Source organism: Lepisosteus oculatus, chromosome 12 (assembly GCF_040954835.1).
Source record: "Lepisosteus oculatus isolate fLepOcu1 chromosome 12, fLepOcu1.hap2, whole genome shotgun sequence".
NCBI lineage: Eukaryota > Metazoa > Chordata > Actinopteri > Semionotiformes > Lepisosteidae > Lepisosteus > Lepisosteus oculatus.
In genome coordinates, this window is record NC_090707.1 from 8,853,059 (window position 1) to 8,873,086 (window position 20,028).

General features: G+C 39.4%; 1 protein-coding gene across 1 annotated transcript in view; it reads left to right on the top strand.

Moving 5' to 3' along the window:
- LOC102686973 (receptor tyrosine-protein kinase erbB-4) overlaps positions 1 to 20,028 on the top strand; it is a 369,352-nt gene that overhangs the window by 286,087 nt on the left and 63,237 nt on the right. Inside the window, exons 14-18 of the mRNA XM_015358522.2 lie at positions 291 to 384; positions 4,028 to 4,182; positions 7,477 to 7,521; positions 14,185 to 14,317; positions 19,669 to 19,791. Coding sequence (XP_015214008.2) covers positions 291 to 384; positions 4,028 to 4,182; positions 7,477 to 7,521; positions 14,185 to 14,317; positions 19,669 to 19,791 — 550 coding nt within the window. The remainder of the gene's footprint in view (positions 1 to 290; positions 385 to 4,027; positions 4,183 to 7,476; positions 7,522 to 14,184; positions 14,318 to 19,668; positions 19,792 to 20,028) is intronic.

The window sequence follows — 20,028 nt, forward strand, 5'->3', positions numbered from 1 at the left end:
TGCAGCTAAGTGGTGTTACGTCTGATTTCCTCAGTGTGTCCACATTCATGCAGGTGTTTAATTCAGCATTATTGCTTTCATTAGTTGCCCCAGACTAGTCTTAATAAGCTTCTTGTTTAATTCTGTTCAGCCTCTCTGTGAGGGGTAAAATGAGTAACGCAAGTGGTTCCCATCAGTGCCACCACTCGTTCGATGTCCACGCACACCGCGCTGGCGGTCTGAAAGGGAGAAAGCAGAACTCGAAAATGCAGCTATTGATTTTTTTTTTATTCAATTTCTCCATTACCCAGGGATATCCGGGAGTTTGCCAATGGATCAGTGTGCCTGGAGTGTGACTCCCAGTGTGAGAAGGCAGAGGATAATATGTTAACCTGCCATGGCCCGGTAAGATCTGTACACATTGCAGTGATTGATTGGAGAAATGTCAGTAATTTGTAATTCCCTTCCACACCATTCCCTTGTAATGTAATGACATTTTACCTATTAGTACCTGTTAGTAATCTACGTTGTTTTTTGGTATCATAATGAGAGTCCATGGCTCATTTTCTCATGTAATATCACATTAACTTCAATCCATGTGACAAGGCCATATTATAAATATTATATCTTTCAAAAAGAGCGAATATCACTTCTTCCTCTTTTTCTAAAAATAGTTTGTTTACAATCAGCGCAACCAGAGTTTAATCTTCACAAAGTTTTTTTAACTGATCATAAGCTATTAAGTAATATATTTCTGTTGTGTTCTTTAATCATAGTTATTCTATAGTATATTTTGTGTCAGCTATGCAGGACCCATTTAATTTCATTCCATATTTAATCATTTTCTGAACATATGGAAACTTCACCATCTGTAGAAATCTCTGAGGATCCCTGCCATGCTAGGAAAACAAAGAACGGATTTGCTTCACGGTTAAAGGGAGACAGGGAAAGCCATTAAGACATGTAATGAGTGGTTACAGAGGGATAAGGGAGAACTGAGTCTCGCTTTAATTGAAAAGTTAAACCATACAGAAAATAGCCTGACACAGATTTCATCGCAATTGCTATTAAAACCAAAACGTCATCTTACTGTACATTTAGGCATTCTGCCTGCTCCCCCATGAACCCTCTTTCTGTCCCTGTCTGCCCAGTGACAGTGGATGGCATGTCTGCATGTTAATGTCTGAAAAGCAGATTATACCTTGTAGCAGGAGAATGGCACGGCATCAAGTGATAGAAAGATCAAAGGTGATGCTGACTTGATCATTTTTAAAGTTTCAAAAGCTTTTCTTAATTAATCCACCTTTTAACTGTTTTGTATTTTTTGTTTTGTGTGGAAAGTGAACACATCTAGCACTCAAAAGAGACTGAAGGCAAGGGACAGCTCATTGTGCCCTACGACCTGTACAGTAAAGCATCTATAGCTGTATGTCAATTGATTATATATGGTATCAAACTATATATATTTTTCTGTACAATGTGTCTCATGGCCTGTTTCTTCCTCTCCACTTCCATTTGACACTCTCTTATTAGGTAGTAGAGATTAATCCTCCCCAGCTACAGAGCAGATATTCCATAAGAGTATAGTATGACACAGACTCATTATGGGAGACCCTAATGAAATAAAATTCATGGTCACCTTTGGACCTACAGGTCCACTGTAGATTGACAGAAAATATATTTTTAGGTCATGGCATCTAACACATCAGCAGAAAAATCTGCAAAGACATATCTTAAACTAAAGCTATACTGTATGTTTGGTTTATGCCTGTATGAAGACGAAAGAATGGAACCAAAAGCCTCGAACTGCGACTGCCAGTGTGCACAGAATTTCAGCTATGAAGTTACTACATGGTGCAATTGAAATTATTTCAACAGAAACGCATATAATAGCGCTGATGTTCCAAGCATGACAGTTCAGTATTTCCATTACACAAATTATGCCAGATTAAAGCCACTCACAATGCTCTGATTTTGAGAGCAGTAAAATCATTGTTGTTGTCAGATGAAGAGAAGTGCTTGATGCTTTTGGATCAGAGCTGTTTGTAGAGTAGTTCACAATGGAACAAATGCAAAATATTGCAACTTTTTTCAGTGCCATGTGACTTAAACCGGGGTTCAGGACTGTATGTGAAAAGTATGAGATGTCTAAGAGTCCTCTTTTACTACTGAATCTATGGTGCCTGTGTTAATGGGTACATACAGTCAAACTGTTCTATGGGAATGTTTATTAAGTCTTTCGTGCTTATTAGTTCATTAATAATAATGTGGCTGTAGAGAGTGAGAGTTCATAGGACTGCTTTAGTGTTTTTAATTGGATAAAAACAAATTGATGTTCATATCAATCGCTCACTGAAACTGTATGCTGTGAGCATACCCCATAAACTGGAATTGTTAACAGATAAATACTAGTAGGTTAACTGTTGAATGCACTTTTGTGAGAAAAATGTGGTACCCCATAAACCTTTCCACAGATATTTTGTATAGACAGCCCTCATTTTTCCTGGTACAGAGTTTGAGGGAGTTAACACTGTCATATTCCCTGCCTGAATAAAATGGAATGAGTTCTGAACTTTGAATTAGAAATATCGACACTAACATAAAAAGGGAAAGGTAGCTCTGAAAAGTTCATGATGTATCTACTAGGAAAATAGCCTTTATGATGGCCTGTTAATCATCCCACTGCTATCAGTGGCATCAGCTGGTAATATAAATCATTTTTTATGACAGATCTACAGAAGAGCCTCTCCACACCATAAAAGAACAGGTTGTAGATTTTGATTCAGAATTCATTAATCAGTAACTTTCAGCAAAGAACCCAAGGCTTCTAGACTAGTTCCAGTACTGTCAAGGCTATCCCATGCTGAAATTTTTCATTAGTTCAGCTATGTGATGTACAGTAGCATATCAGAATTTATTCACCAAAGTAAGTCCATTACACACCATTTCAAGAACATAGACAACTGACATTAGCAATCAGGCCAGCTGGACTGTTTATAGATTAGGCAAACTAACTGACACAACTAATAGCTACAAATACAAATCTGAACTGAAGTAGAAGATAATGGCCTACACTGTACATCACTGCTACTAGCAAAAGTCATTCAAATTAAAAAATAACCTTGCCTGAAGATTTTTTTTTTGAATATCTGACTTCCAGCTGAATATTCCAGCATCTGCACCAATAGCTGATGATGTTTTTGTAATTTTACTGCTAAACAGGTCATATTTTCATTTCCTGCATGCCTTGAAAGTGCATTTTTTGCTAGCTCTTTACTCATTTCGTATCGACCCATCTGTGAAAGTGCTTTTGTATACAAAATCATACGTTTGTATGTAAATAACTAAAGGGCTGAACAAATGAATAACTAAAGGATCAAGAAACAAAGGGTATCAGTCGTCATTTAATGCCAGATCTTCATTGATTTTGTTCATTCAGTTCAAAACTGAAGTTCTTTTTTGAACACGTTTGTGTTGGAAATAAAAACAATATTTTCCACCCTGTTTTAATTCGATTTTATATTCCCTTCAATTTGAAAATTCCCATCAGATGTTGATTTTTTACATTGATTGAACGAGGCAAAGGTAAAAATCTAATAACAGAATTCTCGTATATTTCCACTTTTGCACTCGGCCTCATCTTTAATTTTAATGTATTCATGCTCTGTTCTTCCCCTTCTGTGTTCCAGTGTTTTGTTTTAAATAAAGCTTGAATCGGGGAGCTAAACCATGTTTTTTTCTTTACTCTGTTTCTCTTTTTATGACCCAAGGAGCTTTAGATTTTGAGCAAAGTGCTGCTCTGAGTCAGCATTTGTCTTCGGAGATGATGATCCCATTACTTTCCTTGTGCCCCCAGCGGAGACTGGAGCACCTTGACGAATCAGCTCTCTCTCTTTTGCCTTCTCCCTCCCAGCTCTGAGCGTTTAAGCTCATATTACAGTCATAAATTTTGTATGCCTTTTTATTCCTTGTCCTTTTGAATGATGGTTATTATGCCAGCGTTATTGGTTTTATTTGTTTCCTTGTGTTTTTTCTTTTATTTTTATAGGGCCCAGATCACTGCGCGAAGTGTTCTCATTTCAAAGACGGCCCCAACTGTGTGGAGAAATGCCCCGATGGCCTGCAAGGTGCCAACAGCTTCATTTTCAAGTACGCTGAGGCCAACAATGAGTGCCACCCCTGCCACTCCAACTGCACCCAGGGGTGAGTCTCCCTCTTGCCCACATGGGCAGTAAAGTGAAGCAGTGTGTTGGCCAACAGTGTGTTTGTTCCCAAGAGCAGTGTGATGAGATCTAGCATCCCTCTTGGAACAGATATGCACCACGCATAACTCACTGAATGTACTGTGGGTTTGATGATTATCAATCTAGGCAGGCTTCTGTCAGTAGCATTACCGCCTTGTAGCCTGAACTTGTCAAAACACAGTACCTAGGCAAGGGTAAGCCAAGTCTTTACTGGGGTGGGAGACCATTTAGAAATACCAGGGTGCAAGTGTAAATAAAGGTGGTGCTCTTCTTTTAGAATGATAATTTCCAAGCCAATACCCCAGTATATTGACTGGTAGCACTGTTCTGAAGGAGGTGCTGTTTTTTAGATGGCTAAGGTGAAACTGAGGTCCTGACTACTTGGTCATTAAAGATCCCACATTCAGTGCAGGAGTTTTAACCCTGGTATCCTGGCTAAATCCCACCTTAGGTTTACAATGTGCAGAGTTTCCACCAGCTAATCAGTTATTAGCTGTAGATGTGAATACCCTCCCTAATGTTGAAGTAATGTGGGTTGGAGGAAAAGTGCAAATGCAAGCTCTTATTCTTATTCTTAAGGGAGATGCTGTAGGTAAAGCCTTATTGTATTGGTAACCCATTCAACTACTACTGACCTAACATAACACACATTTTGAAAGAATCATATTTGCAAGTCATTTGGTTGAGTACTGAGAGTGCACCCGCTATCGTCAGAAGAAAGCTTTAACAAACAAACCGAAAGCATCAGTAACCTGACACATACACCAATAAGCTTTCCGTGTTCTCCAATACTCCAATAATGATGCTGTATTCACAACCAGCTTCTTTCCTTATTGAGTCCATTATTGCTCGAACTTTCAACATCATCAGCAATGTGCTCATGCCACCTGAGCCACTCCAGACATTTTCAGCACGATAAGCACGATAAACAAAATCAAAAGCCGCGCAAACAAGCTGCAGTGTTTCTAGGAGACGTTGGTTTGGAAAACTCCTGCTGAGAAAAGGACATGACGAAGGGAGAAAATACCACATTAAGGGGAGGCTGAGTAGAACAAAGATACAGTATATGATTCTGAAGTGAAGGTGTTAATTACATTCTCTTTCATTGTTAGCATCTCACAGCTTGCAATTGCATTTTTTGGAAAAATGATCAGATTTGTTCTATTCTTCTAGCTCTTGCTACACATACTGTATCTGTCAGGTTCAGTCAAGTATTCAGTGATGTCTACCATTACAGTTGCAGCTACTGTACATGGCCACGTTGAGGTGAACTTATTTTGTTTTTACTTTGAAGCCAGGCAATTGAAGTGGTGATTAGTGCCGTGTAACCTCTTACTATCCCCCCATTTTTGAAGGGAGGGCAGAATTTCTGAAAAGAAAAAGTGCAGAAGAGAAGTAAAAGAGGGTATGCTGACACCAGTGTCGCCACTTTCAGCAACACAGTTAGAACTCAACACGTTAAAACAACATCATAAAGTGGGCTGAAGAAAGATGCAGACGATGTATTTACCAACACAAGACATGTTGCATGTGTTCTCTCATTCACCTCCACACTATGATGCTGTGCTTTATGACTATAAGTGCTAGGCTGAAGAGAAGTGAAAGACAAACTCAGTGTTTACAGTTGAGAATGGGAAAAAAATGCAGCACAGGCAGGCTAAAGGCTAAAGCACTGATCCTAGAAGAAGCCCCATAAGACTGGATGAGGATGAATTAATCAGTGAAGAAAGTCACTACTGCTTTGCTTGATAATCTAGCCCCCTCCTAAAACAGATTTCAGACAATGTACCGTCTTTAAAAATACTAGTTACCTCTGGTTAATGAAAAAAATCCTGCTATTTTACTATTTCTACAGTATGTGAAAGCCTTTCTGTGCATTATAATTTTTAAATTTGAATGTTTGAAGGTCAGGAGCTGTTTTAATGTTTATTTTGTACTCGTTAAAGCCTACAATAGAAATGATAACCACACCTTGTTCCCAACAGAGCATTGGTTTTACCTAGAAAGAGCCTATAGGCATTTCTTACTGTACTGTACATTGTTTTTTTTCCTAATCCACTGAGGAAATAATTGGTCACCCAACAATGGAAGTTAACACTGCAAAGTCTTTCTTTTTATTCATTGTGTGAAATGAAAACGTTGAATTATTGAATGTGCACTGCTATAGTCAACTAAGACTGCAGTCCTTTCTGCTTCTCTTTCGGTTTAATTAGAATTCTGCCATCAGGGAAAGTAGCAGTGAATGTCTGGCCAGCAGAGTGATCAAAACAAACTGGTGTCAGTCTGTGTCATTTCTGTGGAAGAAAGAATAAGAATCACAGGAGAAAACAAAAGAGCAGGGTTATGAATTGAACAGTACCCTGTAGCACTAATTGCACTTTTAAAAGCTCACATTTAAACACAACTTTATGACTAGGAACCTGTATTTCAGCTGCTTTTACAGCCTCTTACACAGACGATTTGAAGAACAAACGCTCACCATGCATCGACTTTAAAAGACCATTTTTATTCTGTATTTTATCTTTGTTAGCTTTTTATTATACCCTTCATTTAACTTGCCTGTGTCTCTTGTTCTACAGAGACTGCCATCCTCCAGAATTACACTTATTCTGATGAGAAAAAGTACCCCCTTTTTAAGTCTTATTCTAATGAGGGATGTTATTTTCTATTTCAAAATCCAAAATAGATTTTATGCATAACTTCCAGGCCACATAAGACCTGAAGTTCTGCTTTTGAACAGTCTTCATATTAGTTGGTTGCCTTTCAGCATCTATAATGATAATATTTTTTTGGTGTAAAACTGAGTGATTTAATTCTCGTATGCACACATCTTTGAAATTTTCACTCTCAGGTTGCTAAGAAATGTCTCCTTTTGGGGAGGTGGACTGCCTTGGACTTCTGTACAGCATAAGCTGACAGAAGTTGGCAGGAGAAATGTATAAAGGTTTTGTTTCACTGATTAAAAAAAACAGCACGTACTGTATCTTGTCTACTGCGACACATTCCGTCCATCAGCGGCTGGTGAAGCTCTGTGCGACGCTGCACAGTGTTCTGTGGTAGGAACGAGGACAGATAAAAGACCAGGGCCAGCAGGTTTGTGTGCCTCAGAAAGGTAAGTGTGATGTTGCTAACAGCTATCATTAAGGAGCAGCAGTCCGTGCCCGATTAGTAGCGTAATGGTGGTATTTGGCTTCGCTCCCTCTGGCAGACACAGAGAGTTAACGGAACTACTTTAACTCTGCTCTTCCCACAGGTGCGTCGGACCACGAATCCAAGACTGCATAGGGATGATGGATAGGTAGTCTTTTCTATGTTGTTCTCTCTCCCTTGCTATCTCTTTCTGTTTTCCGTGGATGGCGTGCTGTGGTTCGACTGGTTGTCTGCCAGGGCAGGCCCTGCCCTCTGGTCGGTGTGTGTCCTTTATTCTCTGTATTTTATTCTAATTGCCTCACAGGTGTAGAGGGCCGAGTAGTGCTGACTGCACATATTACCCTTGGACAGGCCACTCCATTTTACCACATCACACTAGGTAACATCCCTCGGTCTCCTTACGCTCCTCCTTCTCATGGATTACATCCTGGCTTCAGCCCATCCCTGTCCAGCTACTCCTCCACTCCCAGCTTCCCTCTCCCCACTGTCTGCCATGACATTTCTAACTGTACTGCCCCTCGGCTCGCAGATCCAGAGAAATGGGATCTGTGCCATAGTTTTTATTTAATGAGACATCATGCACAAGGCCTCCTCGTCTGGCACGATCGATTTCTAATGTGGTAGATGAGATCCCTTCCACCACCAAAATTAGACTGTTGACTCACAATGAGTCCACTGTTGAACAGCTGTAAGTGCTGCCCCCAAATCGTTTAATTTCTTTGTTTTTGGTATACTTGTAAGACGTTTCTGTGCTTCTCTGAAATTTCTGATGCATCGGCATTAGGCATCATGTCAGGAAATTGAACAGTTGTGTGGTATTCTTTACTCTTTTGATTTAGTGTTTAGAGAGCAGACATAACACAGCAGGGTGTCGCTTGTACATGTGGTCCACTGAAAATCAGTGTATAACAGCCTGTCATGTGTGAGGATTAAAACTGTATTTTATTTTCTTTAGTAAGTAAACAGAGACTATGTGCAGTTGTTAACACAAAACTGTCTGAAGGTTCGGGAATGAGCTGAAATTTCTAGTGCACACACTGTCAGGGTAATGACATTTGCCACTGTGGTGCAAGTTGTTTATCAGCCCTGGAGAAGATTGGCTCGACAGCACAGAAGGCCATTAGTGTTTTCTCTGCATGGAAAAAAAAGAGCTCTCCCTGCGCTGAAGGTCAGTGACAGACTGTATGAGAGGCCTGAGTGCTGATAGCCTGGCCTCCATGCAAAGCCCATAACTCTGCCATGTGGCATAAGCTCTGATTTGTGCTCCAGTGACTGTGTTCCCGGGTCTCTTTCCCACTGTATAACTACAGGGACCATGCTATGTGTACGTCGCATAAAGCAGGCAATTAAGACTGGCTAACAGCACACTGTTGGTGGGGTGGAGGATGATGGAAAACAATGAAAGAAAACTGGGGGTGAAGTCCTTTCACAGGGCCGTGAGCTGTGTTTTTCATTGAGAGGGTTGAACGCAAAAACATAACATCAGTTATAATTAAAACAATAATGACAGCAATATGTCTATTTAACTCAATTATCAATATCATTTTGCCAAAGGAAAAAATAAAGTTAAACAGTGGCCTGGGTATTCTCTTAAGGAGTTGTTTTCTATCTCCTGCGTCGTGTGGCCACAGACACCGAGAAACAAGAGCCAGGACTCTCTAAGACCATCAAAGCCAAATGCAGTTGTCACAGGGTCCTGCAACAGCATGTGGCATTTTCCCCTGTTTTTCTGTAATCTCTTCAATCTGGCCTGGTGCTTCTTATTTGGCAAGGGCTGATGAAATACGCATGCAGAGCAACACCCTCACTGGAGTCTAGATGCTGCTGGAGTCTAGATGCTGCTGTCTTGTCTTGGCATTGGCAATTGAGGAGGGAGGTGTTCTGGGTGAATTGTGTGGGGTGGGGGGTTGTTTAAAGGTCATTATTGAGGCTATGCACAATTAATTAAGACCCCCTGTCTCTGTCTGATCCTGGGGGACTTTGCTAACCAGAGACAAATGGCAGTTCCCTAAATAGCACCGTTCTCTCTTCTTTTTATATCTATTTTGGTGTTTCCACTTCCATTCAGTAAGAAAAAATTCCAGACAGCCTTGCATGCATCAGCAGAACAGTGGCCACAGGTCAGTTGTCGAAACATCAGCATTTCTCAGCAAAACCTCTATTCCTCCTTTCTTTTAATCAGAAGGTTTGCTTTGACAGGGAGAGATGTGGTGCTCCTTTGTTATAAAAGAAGGCAAACGGGCTATCAGAAGACAGTGCATTGGCTCCCATTGTGCCTTATTGTCAATTGTAGTTTGGCTACAGTCCCAGAGCTCAGCCTATAGCCTGTACTTTGGCTGCAGTCAGGGCTGAAGGGAAACCCTCCTATAGCTCTGCTACATGTATTGTATGCAGATTTGGTTTGGAGGTACAATGGCTGTATTGTAAGTTGTAAGAATGCTGTGTATTTGATGAATGCCAGAATTCAAAACAATAGTTACGTTAGCACATGTATTTAATCCTCACACCAGTGCACATAACCCCCTCCACTCACCCCCTTACTCCCCTTCTCATATCATTGCATACAGGGAACAGAGTTGATTCTGAAGCAGTTCTTACTACACCATTCTTCTTAGGACACCCTGCCACAGAGAGGGTCATGATCTACTGCCATGACAGACTCCGTTTTCTAATTGGAAGATTTTTCCTTAGACCTTCAGGTTAACCATGTGCAGATCTCGAAGGAAGAAGGTCAGCACTCTTTAGAGAATATGTTATCACAAAGTCATCTCCCCCCATTTTATAATGCCCCCAAACACACAAAATCACAAACACATACAGGATATGCTGTCTACTATGAGAACAATTTAGCCTTTCATGGACTTGTGTTTGGCAAGCACAGGTCTATATCAGCTATCACCAGTAATGTAGATTTCTGGAACATGCTATAAATATGTACTTTTTAATCATTTTCTTTACAGAAAAAGGTGCTGTTGGAACCAGTCTGTAAAAAGCAGCTTGGCTATGAGAAATTATTTTTTTGCTTTTCTTATTTGTCTTGCTTCATTTGTTTTTGTTATTGGAGTCATTTCTATGAAAAGTATTAACACCAGGGGGGAAATAAAGATAAAGTTGAAACTAAATGAAGAGTTTATGATTAATAATAAGCCCAAAACAAAAACAACGTAGGGCTTGTACTGTACTCTAGTCTTGAAAAATTGACGGAGTTTACTGTATTCTCTTAGGGGAGAAAAAGAGAACTGCTGTATACGATTTAAAGTAAAGGGGTCAAAGAGACTTATCCCTTCTAAATGATATTTCACAGAAATGAGAAAAACATCAAGTTAAATGCCTTTACTGCGCAGTTAACTTGAGATTAATAAGATAAGAACTAGGCATTCCTAGGCAAAATTAAAACTGCATATTATCAGCAAATGGCATAAAAAAGCATGATGCCCACTGAATCTACCATGTGCAAAATTTAAGAGCCCATAATAGTGGATAATTTATGGAAAGGCATAAAACAGTCTGAAGAGTCTTAGATTCAAGTGATTTCAATTGATTAGGCCCATCAGAATCACATATTCTACCCAGAGTGGTTGGTAGATGAATTCTGATTATTAGGAAAGAACAGAGCTCTGAAAGAAGAGATAAAAATCCAACAGTCTAGTTCATTAAGACTTTATTCATATAACAGTTAAGGAGAGTGCGAGTGGTCAAGGTTAGTGACACTTTTGCTAAACCACAGTGGCTGAAGTTGTACTTCTATACAAGCCATGCCTACTCTACTGTATGTATGCATTTCTGAAAACTCCTAGCTCAGAGAGTCAGACCTGAGTTGATTAGATATTGTAAAATATGGCATGCATCCTCTTTATAGACACAAATATTCTTACTGAGACCATTAATAACCAAAAATGTTTAAAAAGCTGCTTTTATAGTCTTTTCAAATGTTCTACTTGGTCTTTTTGTCTTTTACATCTTTTGCCAAGATTTATACATCTCGTTCAGAGCTTGATTTGCATTTCATTATCTGTGATTCGATAGCTGAAGAGCAAATAGCTCAAATTTATTGCAGTGCCAGGAAGGAGAAATGATGAGTTTTTTTGCAAATAAACTGACTGAGGTACTCCTGCTTTACTGCTATTGTTGCATATTATGAAGCAAATGGGCATCATACATACTCTATTAGGATAGTTATAATGTTAAAGGGGACTACAGTACATTTCTATGACAGGTGCAACACTCAATTACTAATTTATCACTGACAGTAGCAGTTAATTATCAGAAATGTGTAAGCAAAATCATAGCATGTCTTCTTTTTTATACAGTATTTATACAGTATATTTGTTTTTTTAAAGCTGTATTATGCTGTACTATACATCAGCACAGATGCAAAACCTCTTGAGATGCATCTGACTTTTGTATCAGCTTCTGTTTTCACATACAGAGTGTAGGTATGTCCTGGATGACGTATTCTTCAGTAAATTAATATTCTGTGACACACAGGTAACTCACAACACAAATACCCTCCACAACCCAACCTTTCTGTGTCCAGGGCCTATGCACCTTGTCCGCACGGGCCTTTAGATCAATACGCTATTAACCAGAGAGAGCCTCATTCAGCTCATGTGCTGTCTTTGGTTCTCTTTACATTATATTTCTTATTTTTTTGTTAATTTTACTCATTCATTATTATTTATTATTCATTCACATGCACCCTGTCACTGCACTTCCTAAAGGTAAAAAACGTGTTTTTTTTACCAAATAAAACAACAGCAGTTACTCAACAGCTGATCTTTTGTGCCACCATAGAGCTTCACTCTACAGACAGTGTATGGCCAGATTAGTATTCACCTTCTTCCCCTTTCCTATATTTTCAACAAGACTCGGTACTTGATTGAGATCTCACTTCATTGTCATGATTCCCCAAACTATTGCCCTGGTCCCCAAACTCACATGTCTTTATACCATCCATCCAATCAAGCCAGAGCCTATCCCAGCAAGCAACAGGTGCAAGGCAGGGTACACTTTGGACAGAGGGCCAGTCCATCACAGGGCAGACAGACACAAACACTCACATCAGGACCAATTTTCCCAGAAGTCAATGCCTTGGACTGTGGGAGGAAACTTGAGTGTCCTCATACCTTTCTTTTTTGTTTACGTTTTATTTAAGTTAAGTTTTAATTATGCATTATTGAGAGGGAAAAAAATGCAGTTAACATAATTATACGTACTGTACTATGTCACAACATTTAAGGGATCCACCTTATACAGTATTTTATTTTGCAGTGGCTGGTATTCCACCTGGATCTCTTGTATATGAAATTCTAAACAGACTCATATTTTTATCTTATGAGGCTTTGTTCTGTGTATTCGTATTGTTAAGGGATACTGATTGCTATTCAGGTCATTAATATCACCCTCCATTGCAGTAATGGATGTTAACTAAGAGACTTCCCTTTCAATGGCATGTAATGAACTATGAACATGTCATTGATTTGCGAGACCTGGGGGATCATCTTACTGTGTCTAACCTGCCGTTCTCTGACACTCACACAGGCATACCCACCACACTGACTCGTCTCCCGATGGTCCCTTTTTCATACATAATTGGGCCCCAGAAATGTGGATAACTTTGCAAAGGCCAACAGCCAGAAGCGAGAGGTTGCTTCTTTTTTATGAGACCCAACCTCTGTGCTGTCTTCGAAGCCACAGGACTGTGTGCAACAAATACAAAAAATCTCATGTGACTTTTCTCTTAACTACAGCACTGACCGCCACTGAGTGTGTGCCTTCTGGGGTTTCTTTAAACTCTGGATTTGTGAGCAACCCCTTTGTCCTACAGCTTTTTCATTTTTACTTCCAAAAACTATAGAAGTGCAATAAATGTCCCAGTGTCAGCATTCTGCTGTAGGTTGAGAGACACTACACAGCAATTTAACATGATGACTGAACTCACGAATCCCACATATAATTCCTCTGCTTTAATAAAGTGCTTAAAAATGACAACAAACATTTTTCTGGGGGCCCAAATGCGTTTAATTTAGTGATCCTTGAAGTTCACAAGCCACTGCACTCAGTAGCTGATGGAAACATGGGGGTTGTTCTGTGAGATCTGGCTGTGCTGTGTGAGTTGTCTCTCTGTGTTCTGTCCTGGAGTCTGTCTGACAGTCTTGTGCTTTTCTGTCTTGCTAATGCTTTTTGCACCATGTCAGCCCCGTTTAACAGCCATTACAACTGGGTGGAATAAGGAGATCTATTCACACCAAATGTAAAACTGAATGAGGAGAAATGTAAACAGAGAGTACTAAAATAAAGGAAAGTACACCATATAAGGATTATTGTGATTTAAAATAGAAAGTATGAAATAGAGTGCAGTAAATCTATCCTTTGTTCATGTCTAACCAACTAAAATATGTAGGACCCCATACAGAATTCTGCACTATCCTGTTAAAACAGAAATATTGGAGTTAGTGAGAAGTTATTCTTTCTTGATGAACCATACTTCTCCTTGCTATTTCATTAATATATAAATTGTAATGCTAACTGAGTTAGTGGTACCAAACATGTCAGGCACATTTTCATGTCATCTCTATGAATTGGACTGGGCTCCCTATCCACAATGTGTTGACAGTAGAATTTAGAAAGAAGTTGTGTAAGCAAATGTAACGCAAATCATATGCCAGTATTCTGTTGTTATTATTATAACAGGTCTGAAATGGAAAGTGTCTGTATAGAACGACAGGAGCATTAGCAGTGACAGCAGTGGGAACTCGGGGAATCGTGTCCTTGTCTCTCAGCTCACGCTGCCTTTCTCTGTGACTCCCAGGACTCCCCTCATAGCAGCGGGTGTGATCGGAGGCCTATTTGTGGTAGTCATCGTGGCACTGAGTGTGGCTGTTTACATTCGCCGGAAGAGCATTAAGAAGAAAAGAGCCCTACGAAGATTTCTGGAGACAGAGGTAAGACATGGAGCTTTCCAGTCAGAAGTCATGCTACATGGGACTTCTAGTACTCTGTTTGGAAACATCAAGTAAAGGAACCACATTTCCTTGCAGGCTGCTGACAAAACCTTGTTTGCTTTTGCTTTTGGCTGACGATAGTTTGTATAATTTCCTTTCCAGGAATCATAAACCTTACTCACTGTTCTCAGCTGTCCCAGCCTGCCTAAAAACAGTTTTTATCCTACTGATCATGTGGAACAACAGGTGTCAGTCCTTTCCTAATCTGCTTGTTGTTTCTTGTCCAGACACAAAATAAACTTTGTTTCTGTCTCAGGTTGAAGGGTACAGGTGAGGAGTTAAAATAAAATCACTGGGAAGTTATAAAGTGATAATTAGTTCATCTGTGCTAAAGAATGTTTAAAATAAGACTTTTCTGAAATTACATTAATTTTCAAAACCTTCAACGTGTTTAGCAACATGTAAATCTTTACTTTTCATTGCACTTTTAATTATATGACTGAAGCTACAATAAAGCAAGACAAAAGCAAAAACTAAACAGAGAAATTCTCATAGTGACGTAAACATGATTTAAAGATGGTATATACAAGTGAATTTGAAGAAAGGTTTTGAATACGCTGACTGACCTGCTAGATCTGATGCTGGCTGGGGGATCATTCCACAACCTTGGAGCAACATAAAGTCCTAGAGTTCAGCAACCTTTTTTTGCGAACAGAAAAGATACCAGTCCAAAGAGTGCAAACAGCATGTGTCAGGAGTTAACAGTTCATTGAGGTAGTCAGGATACTGAACATTCACTGGCTTAAAAGTGTGTAGCAATATGGATTCCTAAAATTAACTGATCATAGAACCACGATTGTGAAACCTTTACCTACTCCAACGAGCACTGCAGGTTCCGGGCTTTTATGAGTGACACCTCCTTTCAGCTGTACAGTCCCTTACCACATGTCACTAGCTAGATCCAAGGTTATACCAATAACTACAGTATAAACAACTGGAAATGCCCTGTTCTACAGTAAGTGTTGGTTTAAAACATTTCATATCAGTTAAATTACAAAAAACATCTATTTAGGTGTTAATTAAAACTGAAGTGGCATTCCAACATTTCTTTTAATCTGCGGTGTTATTAAGCATCTCAGCAGATTGCTTGGTCTAAAGGCAGCACTGTCATTTCTTTTCAAATTAAGAATCCAGGCAGTGAGGTTGGGATTCACTTTCAGGGGAATGTTAAAAATATACATACAGTATGCAAGCATCTGGCTCAAGGTTTGCTTTTCCTTTTCTGTACAGTACTCACAGCATTTCTGATATCAGAGAAATACCTTTCAGTTTTCATTTCTGTAATATATTGAAAAATAATGTAGTGTTATTGACATTTGTCAGGAATTCCCATCCTTATTTCTTTAAAAATAAATATGTTTCGCAAGCTAAAGGGTGATTTAGAGAAGAGCTATCAGTTTCACTTACAGTGTGTGAAGAATGAGGTATGAAGAAAGATTGTGTAAAGTAATATGACACAACAGTTTTGATCTATCCAGTTTAAACAGATTTCATGGATCTGTGGTTTACGATATGTGCTGCTCACTTTGAATATGTCTAGTGCTGTAATATTGACCAGTAACGTGGATGATTTATTAAGGACAAATCAGTTTAAAACTCTTGCAGAGACTCAGAAACAGTATCAACTTAAACCTTAAATCTAGGTTGGAATGTCTCTTAAATAAGGGTCATGTTTTACCATACCATCTTGACAAATTAGTGAGCTGGATCTGGTGGAATTGTAGACTCTGTGTTAGAACTGCAGTGTTTTGCAAGACTTGAATGGACCCGTGGTCTGTGAATAAGATGGACCTAATCAATAATCTTCAGAACCAAAATGTGTCATGTGCTTTTGCAGGGCTGTATTAAACCATTACTAGGCATCCCACTACACACTCCAACAATGTTGTGCACAATATGACGGATACCACTTGTTCAGGACTGTGAAATGGCTGGAGATATTATTTGTGGTGGGTCTAATGTAGCTTTATTGGTGGCTGCTGTCTGCCCTGGGCTCTCCACAATGACTGTGATGGTAGCCACTTCATGTGATGAAAATTTTACATTAGCAATAAATGAGGTAAACCACAGCAGTTACAGTGTATAGCTATAGTTTGGGTCTCTCTCCTGGGATCGCTTGATGAAAAAGCAATCACTTTTGTTGTAAATGCAGCCCCTAGTCGAGGTAACAGAATTATATTACTAAACGCAATTGACAGCTAGTCTAGTGCTTTAAATGGAACAGTAGGAACAACAAGTGCTTCTCACTGGCCTGCCATAACAAGACCCTTCAGAAGACCACATCTCCTTGTTTCTTTTACAAGGCAGTAATTCATTTGAAATTATAAAAGCAGCCGCTCTGTGGACTTGAACTTTCGCCTCGTGGTGTTCCAATCTACAGAGTGAAATTCTGAAGAGCAGCTCTTTGTGAGTGTGGCAGCTAGTTTGCAAATCCATTATCCTCAACACACGCCTCAGCTGAATGGATGTCTTCTGTACATTCTCATGCCACAGAGCAGAGAACAGTCTCTTGGCTCGCAGTGCTGTGATTTTTCACTTTTGTATCAATATAGGCGTTCACTGGAGGTGTTTAGATCAGTTAGTGCTTGAACAGGATTAGGGAAAGCAATAGGAATCACTCTTTTAAAAATGCCCTTTTGTGCATTTTGTTCAATTAAGAAACATTCAAGTTATAGCCTAACTCCTGAGCTGTTCAAATCTAGAATACAACTCGGATCGTTCGAATGGTAATGAGGTTTTAATAGCTTCCTCTCCTTTGTTACTTCTCACATGGTTTTATGAACAGAACAGAATGGCAGGTTGTTGTGAATGAGTTTTACCAACGGTACTGTCAAATGTGACATGTAAGAAAAAAAATCCCTTTATTTGGGAATATCAGTGCAAGCCAGAAACTCAAAAATGTAAATCAAGAAAACCGTGGCAGAACGCAGAGAATCAATCCGTTTAGGTTTCAGAACCACATGCTAGAGTGAGACTGTGGACAGCTCCTCCCAGCATTTCAGCAGTCAGCCCACATGGAAGGCTGGACAGCTCCGTTTGGCCATAGTACAGGAAGGTGGTTTCTGAACCTCTAATAATACCACAACATAAGGCCTTATTACAGTGGTTCCCAGCCCTGGTCCTAAACACAGGCTAACTGATTTCTGTTTTCTTTTCAAGGATATCTGTAAATTTGGTCTTAAAAGGTCTAATGGGATTTGTAATTGGTATAAACCCTGATTGAAGCTGTTATGCTGAAGGTCTTGGAAGAAGAATTGTCCTTGAAGAACAATATTTTTGAGACTCAGCACTGAGTAAAGAAACAAGTTAACTAAACATCTAAACAAGCAATTAGTCTTCAATGAGTACTTGCAAATTAGAACTTGGCTGTAATGCAAACCGGCAGACTCAGTGGTCCCCCCAGGACAGGGGTTAGGCACCACTCAGTTATTAAACTCTGGCTCTAAAATAGCCAGCATTTGTGCAGACTGCGCCTAGTACAAACCACTGTGGAGAAGAGTGCCATCTCTTGCTTGGCTTGCGTGACACAGGATTGTGACTAAAGTGCTAGAGAGCATTTGGCTATGAAGTGTGATCCTGCAAAAAGAACATTCATCTCTTTGTAAATCTGAAAAGATGTAAAAGAAATGTAGCTAAACGTGGAGTTGTTTCTTTCCTGTGGTTAGGTCTGATGCAGATCATTTATAGGTAGCCTGGATTTTCAAAAGTAGGTGGTTTGAGGGTTACTCTTAAAGATAAGATATTGATTCCTGTACTTATGACAACAGTGCTGGATAAAGTGTCCCTGTGCACCCAGGCTGGATCCTTGTGATTGAAACATGTTTTCTAAAAATTCACATTTACTTTTATTCAAATAATAATTAAAACAAGCTCTTAAAGTATGACTATTGTGGTAATCACAAATCCTACAATACTAGCAGCAAAACAAGTGTGTGGCTTTCACTTCCACCATGTGTTTTAAAAATAAAAATGCAAGTATGTATAAGGAATTGTGTCATAAACATGACATGTGTTGTCACAAACTTAGTCTTAAGTGAAAGAAACACACAAAACATAAGACAAAGAAAAAAAAACTTTTAGAGTGTGCAAGGAAAAATACTCAAAACAACCACAACCAAATCAAAAGTCTAGACCGCTTTTTGAGCTACTGACTGACTTCTATTAGTAGCTGCTTGCAAAGAGACTCTTCCACAGCCTTACGTCTGCTCTTGCACATGTTCTAATCTCCACCTGTTGCTCAGTTAAAAGCTTCTTCTCTCTCGTTTCTAAAATGTTGCTACAGACCATTTTCATTAGGCACTGCATCCATCTGTACCAACAGAGTAGGAAAGCTGTGCTTCTGATGTTTTTGCTGTATAGCTCTAGGTTCTGTATACTGACTGCCTTCTTATTGCTTGATTATTGACATCTCACTTTGACACTTTTTGCGCTGTTTCTATTCACAGGTGTTTTTGTTGGAGGTGGGATTGACTTTACAGAAATGTAAATCTCTAGACTAGCACTGAGCTGCAGGATCGTTGGGTTTCGAAGTCGGGGCACTTTGAATTGTTCAGAATTTCCCTTTGTTGTTTACCTTTTCATAACTTCTGGAAGCCTCAAGACATACTTTGGGAGGTCATTTCTTCATTGTGTTCTCTGTCAAGGAATTGTAAAGAGCTTCCTTGATAAGTTTCTTGCATTACTGTGACCAAGTTTTAAGCATTTTCTAGAGCTTTTATAACTTGCCATATGTTTTTTTTTACCCTGATACAGTATGTAGTTTCTTTCTAAGCTTAAATATTGCGTTTGCAATTGAGATCCGAACAACAAACATCTAGTTCCTACATTTTTACCAGTCTGTAACACATTACAGCTGTAATAGGAAATTATGTAACTGTAGATCTCATTACTTGTTGATGGAAAGTGCTACTAATATAGTCTGTACCAGGTTATTCCATGTTTATCCCAGAACAATACAGCCAACATGTCCAAGGCACAGAACTCCAGATGAGCAGGACCTGGGATGACAATATAAACTATTCTGGAATAAAAAAAATCCTTACAGAGAGGAAGATTTTGAAGATAAGAAGACATGAATAAATGACACGCATACCAAACATAAGCTTCTACTGAGTCTGCTGGTAGACTCAGTAAAATGATGCACAACTATGAGTAATATGAAAGTGAAGGGAACCTATGCATGATAATATCTTGTTGCAGAAAAAAGTAAGAAAATACATAGCACTAAAATAAATGTTTTTTTTCTCCACTTTGTTGATTTTTCCTTTATCTGCTTATCTGCTTTTCCTCAGCTGGTGGAGCCCCTGACTCCCAGTGGCACGGCCCCCAATCAAGCCCAGCTACGCATTCTGAAAGAGACGGAGCTTAAGAAGGTGAAGGTGTTGGGCACGGGGGCTTTTGGTACTGTTTACAAGGTAAGAGCTCAGTCTCGTTAATTTGATGGACACAGCATTCTTCATTATGACCTCTACTTCCTTTATAGCTGCAAAATACAACATGAAGGAGGTCTACCACACCCTTTTTATAATAACTCTGATAGGCAGTCTTTATAGACAACATACTTTTCAGAAGTCCAGGTACTCTAGGTAGACACACCGTCGGAAGCTGTCTTTCTGGTTGGATGCAAATATTTTTATGTGAATAGTGTGGAT